Source organism: Octopus bimaculoides, chromosome 14, assembly GCF_046866305.1.
Source record: "Octopus bimaculoides isolate indiv1 chromosome 14, ASM4686630v1, whole genome shotgun sequence".
NCBI classification, from domain to species: Eukaryota; Metazoa; Mollusca; class Cephalopoda; order Octopoda; family Octopodidae; genus Octopus; species Octopus bimaculoides.
Window position 1 is genome coordinate 35,172,650 of NC_142941.1, and position 10,000 is coordinate 35,182,649.

At 33.4% G+C, this 10,000-nt stretch overlaps 1 protein-coding gene across 4 annotated transcripts in view; it reads right to left on the reverse strand.

Moving 5' to 3' along the window:
• Nucleotides 1-3,937: 3,937 nt before the first annotated feature.
• The window catches only part of LOC106875085 (protocadherin alpha-3), a 229,776-nt gene continuing 223,713 nt past the window's right edge, over nt 3,938-10,000 (reverse strand). For 2 of the 4 annotated variants that reach the window (XR_008265545.2, XM_052973094.2), the window contains one exon: nt 3,938-4,165. Coding sequence is in view for 2 of the 4 variants with exons in the window: in XM_052973094.2 (XP_052829054.1) it covers nt 4,163-4,165 (3 nt within the window). In the remaining 2 variants the exon portion in view is untranslated. The remainder of the gene's footprint in view (nt 4,166-10,000) is intronic. The other 2 variants (XR_008265544.2, XM_052973093.2) reach the window with 1 other exon arrangement.

Here is a 10,000-nt window from a genome sequence, read left to right on the forward strand (position 1 = left end):
GATTATATGGTGGGTACAAAGACAAAAAAAAAAGAAAAAGAAAAACCAATTGTGACTTTGATAGTCGTCACACTGCTGCAACTCATGCTATTAAACGGCTTTTGGTGGCTTGAATCTTTGGAGCATGCGCCCACAAACTTCCGGTTTCGCGTCGAAGAAATGCGAGAAAGCCAATTTCTCTGAAGTCGGTATTAACTTGCTGATGATAAAGGAAAGAAGAAAAAATGCAACAAAGAATAAAAAAACAAAAAAACAAAAAAGCTCATATGTTCCACTCGCTACTTCTTGCTTGATTGGTTAGAGCATTCAGCTGTAACGAAAGAAAAAATACACAGAATAAAAAAGACAACAAAACAATACTGCAATATAGAAACCATTGCGTCACTGCAAGCATGGAAAAAGAAAAGAAAACAATATGAAGATAGCTGTAAAAAATATAAACCATAAAAAATAACGGGACAAAAAAGAAAAGAAAAAGAACAAAGAAGAAAAATTATTTATAGTAGTTATTTATTATTAATTTATTATTAATAATATGTTATTATTAATATTGTGTTATTATTTTTTTAATTTTATTATTAGCACTGTCATGTTGGAAAAGTGAGGATTTATTTGACCCCAAGTTCATGATAAAAGTATTTATTTAACCCATTTAGGAAGGATTTCTGTTACTATATATATATATATATATACATACATACATATATATATATATATATATATATATATATATATATATATATATATATATAATATGCATGCACGTGTATGTATATAAGTATACATATATATACGTATATATGTGTTTATATATATATATATATATATATATATATATATATATATATATATATATATATATATATATATATGTATGTATGTGTATATATATATATATATATATATATATATATATATATATATATATATATATATATATATATATATATATATATACATGTATATACATACATACATATATATATATATATATAGTTGTTGTTTGATTGATAAAAATTTTGTTAATTCCAGTCTTTGATTATTTAGATTTTTTTCAGATGGAATATGAAGAAAAACAATATACGTAATAATAGAATGGAATTGTCTCAACCAAAATGCTATACATCGTTCTGTTTTTTTTTTTTTTTTTTTTTAAATATTTGGTTGAGTAGAGTTTTTTTTTTATTTTGGAAGATGAGGGAGCAATTTATGTCTTATATTTTCATATCGTATTTTCTTTTTCTCTCTGAGTACCGAATGCGAGTTTGAGAAAAACAATCAAATGGTTTTTTTTTTTTTTTTAAAGTTTGTAGTTGAGATAAATGATGACGAAAAATCGCCCCGACTCCCCCACAAAAATTACAAATGAAAACCCCGGAAAAACAATTTCATAAGTAACTGTTGACGTTTTGCGTCGGTAAAATGTTCAGTTTGATAAAGTTCACAAAATTGAATATAATTACGTATACCGCGAGGAACACCATTAATAATGCTGGGAGCAAGATCCTTCATCGAAGATAAATCTTAATGTCTATGTTATAGAACTAGTAAGGACCAATGAAGAAGTACAACTCTAGATTGAATTCTGGATTTGATTCGGAAATATTCGGAGTGGCTCTCTGACCAGAAGAGAAGACAACAGGGATATTCATTAACAAAAATAAAAATGTACCATATATTCACACCCCGTGACGGATACGTTAAGCGGGAGGGATGTAACTCACTAGTAGTAGTAGTAGTAGTAATAGTAGTAGTAATAGTGGTAGTAGTAGTAGTAGTAGTTTCAAAACCGTCACCAGTAGCGGATGCAATATTCCTTTCTACTATAGGTACGTGACCTGAAATTTGGCAGAGGAGTGAGGTAAGTCGATTACATTGGCCCCCAGAGCTCAACTGGTACTTACTTTATCGACCTTGGAAGGATGAAAAGCAAAGTCGACCTCGGCAGAATTTGAGCTCTGAACATAAAGACGGATGAAATGCCGCTAAGCATTTTGTCCGGCGTGTCAGCTCGACGCTTTAATACCGTGTGCAATATTGTGACCATATATGCTACACACCATTCAAGAGCAAATGAGTGGCACAAATGCTAGAGTACACCACTACATACTATACACTACACTGATATAAAATCAGATTACAAACAAAAGAAACTGAAACTTCTGAAGGGGTCAAATTTTCTCCTCTCATCCCCTTCCAGGGTCAATAAAAGGACTAAAGTTTAAGTTATATATTACACCTCCCCTAAGAATTTCTTTGTGCTAACATAAGAAATAATTGTCAAGCATCTCAGATAAATAAATAAGACAAGAAGTCGTTTAGAATTTCAATCCTTCTGTTTTGCTTTGTGTTAATTTTTGTTCTTCGCGATGAGGACTCTTTCATCTATTTCCGTTCACTTTCTTTACTTCGTTATGTTCTTTTTAATTTTTTTTATTAAAAATTGTTTGTTATATTTATTTTACTCCACACCCTAACACACTATATAAGCATTAAAAAAATTCCAAAATCCGGGTGAAACAGTAAGAGCCTGCATCGACAATAGGTAACCCAAATAAGTATTTAATAAGTAGAATATCAATAAATTTAATTGCAACTGAGTGCAAAATATAACGTTTCGGTATCTTTTCCTTCCTCAGACAGTAGACAAAAGTTTACCCACTCTAGATCTTTTTCTACGCCTACTGAATTGCAAGTATCCGAAATGTTGAATTTTCTACTCATCACGGTGATTGACTTTATCAACATTCCACAACACAAACACTCGCTATACAACTAATAGGTGATGAGGTGATTGAGCAGGTTCTTTTCTGTTGTCTTCTTTCTTCTTGGCATATACTCTTATTCTTATTTCTGTGTCATATACTCAAATATATACAAACATGCATTTATATATATATGTATATATATATATATATATATATATATATATATATATATATATATATATATATATATATATATATATGTTTGTATGTATGTATGTATGTATGTATATATTTGAATATATATAAATATACATATATATATATGTGCATGTATATATATCTCGGTAAATGTATATATGTATACATACATATATATATATATGTATATGTATATGTATATACATATATATATATATATATGCATATATATATGCATATATATATATATATATATATATATATATATATATATATGCATATATATATATATATATATATATATATATGCATATATATATATATATATATATGCATATATATATATATATATATATATATATGCATATATATATATATATATATGCATATATATATATATATATATATATATATATATATATATATATATATGCATATATATATATATATATATATATATATATGCATATATATATATATATATATGCATATATATATATATATATATATATATATGCATATATATATATATATATATATGCATATATATATATATATATATATATGCATATATATATATATATATATATGCATATATATATATATATATATATATATATATATATATATATATATATATATATGCATATATATATATATATATGCATATATATATATATATATATGCATATATATATATATATATATGCATATATATATATATATATGCATATATATATATATATGCATATATATATATATATATATGCATATATATATATATATATGCATATATATATATATATATGCATATATATATATATATATGCATATATATATATATATATGCATATATATATATATATATATATATATATATATATATATATATATATATATATATATATATATATATATATATATATATATATGCATACATATATATGCATATATATATATATATATATATATCTATATATGAAGGAATGAATGTATTTATAACGAGTTTCAAAATGGATTTGGGTCGTTGCTTTATTTTGTATTGTTCTCTTACTAATATAGTGGTCGACACTTCATGTGTTTTGTGTCACCTTCCACATCTCACGAAGTAGTGGAGGGGAGGTTGTAACTTCCGGTTGAGGCGCCAAAAGGATCGATAACAAATCACTGTTTCATTGGTCGTCTTCTTGTTGATGGGCTATGGTAGTAGTGATCTTCAGAACTGGTTGCAATTACATTAACTCTGTTTTGGTGTCCTACTGAAGCAAACAGAAAATAAGAAAATCTCAATTAGAAAGTGTGAAAGAATGAAAATACAAAGAAAAGAAAGAGTGAATGAATGAATGAATGAATAAATGAAAGAAAAAGAAAACGGAAAATGAAAACACAAGAGGCTGAAGTTTTTAACAAATATTGTATTAGCCTAACACATAAATGAAGGAAGAGTGTTTTAACGTTTCTGACGTCAGTTCTTCGTCAAAAAAGCATAGCAGAAATGAGAAAGAGGAAGTGTGTATGCATGATATGCGTGAAGTGTCAATACGAAATTTTATTTTCATTTCCTTTAAAACAATACACATTTACTGTTCCATTACCGATTAATAATTATCACAGCAGTTGCAAGTTTAGCAGGTTAAATATAAAATTCTTTGATTCTCTGTACAAGTGCTTCTATTTCCTTAACTTATACTGCATACAAAAGTACAGACATACTATATATACGGTACGTTATTAAACACACACACACACACACACATACACACGCATACACATCTACACATACATATACATACCTGACGACTTAATTTTTTTATTAACCACACAGGGTCGAAACACGGAGGGAACAACACAAGGACAGAAAAAACACAATAGTGGACGAAAAATAAAATCGAACGAAAAGAATGGTAATGATAAATCAAAAGGTGGAATGACGTCTACTCGAACCCCACACTCCAGTTAACTTCAGTGGACGTTTTTAGAAGAAGAAAAAAAAACATTTTTGACACGTGTTATTTTATCTTCGTCTCTTTCTCCTTGTTGTGTGTTGCTTGTTTTATATACTTTGTGGACGACTAACATGCATGAAGTGTTACTGGATGTTAATTATCGTAGAAGTTGCAAGGTAAGACATAAAATTCTTTGTCTCTGTAATAATTATTGTGGCATTTACCGTTAAATTAGCAGTTCTATACATGTGCCATTTCGTTCATTTGCTTATATTTCATAAATTTACACAGTATACAAAAATACGGACATAGTATATATTTACAATTGCTTACAAAAATAGAGATTGATGTATATTTTTTCTATGTTCATATTTTTTTTGTTTACAATATTGAAAAAATATGCCACCAAAGAAAAGACGTAATCCCTCCAGAAACACGTATAAAGCGAGCACGATTACAGAAAGCAAAGGCGAGTGTCTCGACAGAGAAAGGAGACGAGACTTTCTCAAGGTCAGCAGATGCATGCCGCAGCACATCAGTCTCAAGAGAGAAGGGAGATGAGATTTTCCCAATATCAGCTAAGGCATCTGTAAGTAATACTTAATGTTGAATCATTAGAGCAACGTTTAACACCCTAGATTAGACAGAGGTCCAATACAATAGCTCTCAGAAATAGATCACATGCAAATTCGCTCTTCGCAACATCAGGAGCTGCTTTCAGATATGATCCGTCCTATTCCTATAAAAATGATAACTCTGTACAAAATGGTGTGCTACACTCAAATTGTCGTTTCTGCAAAGCTTTCAAATTTCCAAATGAAACAAATGGCATGTGCTGCTCGGGCCGTAAGGTAAGATTGCAAGCACTACCAGCTCCTTACCGTCTCCCATTGCAACCCATTTCTAGAATGTACCCATTTACCTAGAATATCTGCATTACATCTCCATTCATTTGACTGTCAACCATACGACGGGTCGTGTTAGACGTAGCGCTGACCGCATCAAAGGAGAGTATTCCACTGAGCTTTTCGGTGGGTTAGAAAATTACATACCTTCACCCCCAATTTTCCATGATAGGTTAGCACTTGGAATCCTCCAATCCTCCGATGTATTACATGTCGATTAGTCGAATTAGACCATCATTTACTCCACAAATATTTTGTTGTCAACGCTGCACTTTCCCGATTCACCTGTTTCAACATAACTGTAATATAATCCCGAGCGACGCCGGGTGTCTCTGCTAGTTCTATATATATATATATATGCACATATATGTAACTATATACATACACACTCACATATATACATGTACACATGCACGCACGCTCCTCCCCCATGTATATATACATGTGTGTGTGTGTGTGTGTGTGTGTGTGTGTGTGTGTGTTCGTACATATTATGCTTTACATGGGAGATTTGCTGCATCAGAAACTATTGAAGTCCTAGGCAAGACAGAAACATTCCCGTCTGGGCCTTCACTCCAATGAGAAACCCCCCACGAGTAGATTCATGAGTAACCTTTACCCACAGTGTCCTTCAAAATATTAGTGGTTCTACTTTTGTCTAATCTTTGAATGATCACAAAGCAAAATCGATGTTTGAATTTGAAATCAGAACACCGAGCTTTCACTAAATAATATAATTCATTGTCATAAACCATTTCGGTTGCTGTTTTACCAATTCTTTCCCCGACCTTATACCCAACCATCCCAACTCTCAAGGGCCCCACCACCAGCTCCGACTAAGTGACCGACCGACCGACCGACCGACCAAGCCACTAACTTACCGACCAGCCCATGTGTTTACAGCTGATAACATTGTCTATAAAAGCTGTTTACAATTACACCAACCAACTGTTTAGTGTTTATGTAACCTATGACATTTGATAAGTGAAAAGAAAGCCAGAAGCTTAAAAGATGACATTTAGACGTATTAGAGAGGAAGAGATACAGGTAGAAAGAGAGAGAGAGTAGCAAAGAGTTTATGTGTGCATGTTTCCGTGCATGCGTATGTGTTTGTGTGCGTGTGTATGTGCGTGCGTTTATTTCCATTGTGTGTGTATGTGTGTATTTGACGGGTATATTTTATTCTTACTCTCTAACACGTGTGTCTTAGTTAATAACGTTATATTGTGACAACGATGAATATGTACCATGTCCAGTTGCCTTAAAGGTAAGACATATTATTACCTGTCGTTGGCTTTGACGCGTCAAAAGCAAATCACAATATATATATATATAAAAATATAACACTATAGCTAGCGTGCGAACGTGAGAGCATCAAACTTGCTAGAAATGGCAACCCAATCACGATTAAATCTGCTTTACACTGCAGCTTTAAAATATAGGATGAGCAGATTTGTCATTGTAGTGCTAGACATATATATATACAGTATGTGCGAAAAATAAGACGGATTGTTCACGGTTGGATCATAGATCTGCTCAACTAGGCTGACTTAGGGCTATATCCTTCCTCTGAGTCACATAGGCTCATAAGACCGGTTTCCCGCTTTCCGTGGCGCATGTTTCCTGCCTTGACGGGACGCCAGTCGGTTGCAAGATAGCTCAATTTTACCAGCTGAATGGAATGGAGCAACGTACAATGAAGAGTCTTGCTCAAGAACACTGCGCATCACCCGATCCAGCAATCGAAACTACAATCCTACGATCATGGGTCCAACACCCTAACCACTAAGCTACGCGGTTCCACCTTAGGACCAGATATCAACAAAAATAACAACGCTGTTAATACTGGGTAACCTGATCATTGGAATATTCTTCTCAAACTTCGTATTTACTTAATCCCTTCACAACCCACGGGGCCTAGACTGTCGATGACTTTTCTGAGTTGTTCTCGATTCTGGGCTTTTTTTTTTTTTTTTCGCTCCCGGATTTTGATGGTTTAGAATAATCATCGATATTTCTGCAACTTTACTTTTTTCTTCTATCTAGTAGTGTTGGCCCTGCGCAAACTGATTTTACCTGTAGGAAAAAGGTGACCCATATTAGTTTAACATCTATCTTTTGACCCTCCTAGCATGGAGGACCTCTCCAGGAACTTGCGCTCCGCTGACATAGCTCCCAGAGTCATTGAGATACACGCGAAAAATTAGAAGAAAACGCACACGCTGCAACAAGGACATGACCTTGTGGTGGAAAGTAACGTCGTGGGTGATCGAAAGTTCTTACACCGCTCATACGGGTAAGATCTTTGTTTATCACAGGAAAGATAATCTAAGGAAAAACTAAGTTAAGAGCATTAGATTCCTTGGAAGAAAGCAGCGAATGTATACAAAAACAAGGACGGAAAAAACGAACAATGTTACACAAATACAGTAGGAATAATAACGGGACATAACAACAGATGTCTTTCGACTAAGGACGAATAAAATTAAGCTGGTGTTTATGGAAATAAGGCCTTACAGCCGGGAAACGAGATTTCACAGGCACAGGGAGAAATAACGATGTTGTACGTACAACAGCCGCCCAAGAAAGAAAGGTTAGGCTTGGCCGAACACCGATCACGAGGGAAGAGAAGAGAGAGGTAGAGGCAGAGGGACGAAAGAATTAGGGAGGGGCAGGAAAAAATGACAGGGACACAGTGAAGTGAAAAGTGGAGGGAGAAGAGAAGGCAAGGAATGTGATATATATATATATGACAAGCTTTTTTAAGTTTCCGTCTACCAAATTCACTCACAAGGTTTTGGTCGGCCTGAAGATATAGTAAAAAACACTTGCCCAAGGTGCCACGCAGGAGGATTGAACCCAAAACCATGTAGTTGGGAAGCAAGCTTCTTACCACACATCCATACTCCTATCCACACATCTATCCATGATATAAAAAGAAATTTTTCAGATTTGTGATGCAGATAGATATGAGGCAAATTAACTAGTCAAAGCAATTCAATCAAGAGACAGTTACCACCCCAAAATGTAATTGATCTAATAGGAATTGACACCGTTGGTTCACATGCAACATAGCCGTTCTACGCCACTAAATACAATCATTATACATAAAAAAAAATGGGAGAACGTTTGATACTACGAAATGTACACTGTCATGTATGCAGAAAGCAAGGTGGGAATATTTAATGAATGAGGATGAATTTGACGTTTCGAGCGGAGCTCTTCGTCGGAAATACAGTAAAGTCCAAAGAAGGGAAGATGGAGGAAGAAAAAATCGCCAACGATATACACGAGGTTACATTGTGGAATATATATATATATATATATATATATATATATATATATATATATATATACTAAAATATACATTTGTGCCTTTTCCAACTTTATTTACTTTTTTTAACTATGTATGTATGTATGTATGTACAGAAAGATGGGGGCATTTGATTTGCAATGCAGCGCTCAACCCGACTTTTTGGCTATCTACACTCTCAATTAGTAGTCTTATGGAAAATGGGAATCCTCCAGCGGAAGCACAATGTAAGAGCGCACCGTTGATGCAGGTCTGAAGAAATACTGCTTAAATGTTTCAAACTTCAAATGTTACGTAACTTTTAACACGGAACTTATGCGTGAATTGACGTTTAAAACAGAATTGGTACAAAAGCAATTACAACTGGTCATTAAAGATGTGATAAAGTCTTTCTTTGTCATCTTATTTGGATTATAGACATAAAAATGTGTGTGTGCATAAACTAATAGAAGAACTACATACAGATGCGATTATTAAAAATGCAAGATAAACTTATAAGCGAGTGTTTGTAATAATGGAACATTTAACCACGCCATGGCAAACTCGACATCGTAAATGGTAAGAAGGAGGAGGAGGAGGAGGAGGAGGGAGAGGTGAAAGAGGAAGAAGCGGAAGGAGAGGTGGAGGAAGGGGTATGAGAGCAGGAGGAGGGGAGGAAGAGGATGATGATGAGGGGGAAGAAGGAGGAAGTGGAGGAAGAAGGAGTGTGAGGGCAGGTGGAGGGGAGGAAGAGAACGGTAATGATGAGAAGAAGGAGGAAGAGATGAAAGGAGGAAGAAGAAGGAGGAGAAAGAGGAAGAAGAGGTGAAAGAGGAAGAAGAGGTGAAAGAGGAAGAAGAGGTAGACGAGAAGGAGGAAGTATGAGGGCAAGAGGAAGGGAGGAAGAAGACGTTGATGATGAGGAGTGGGAGGAGAAGAAGAAGGAAGAAG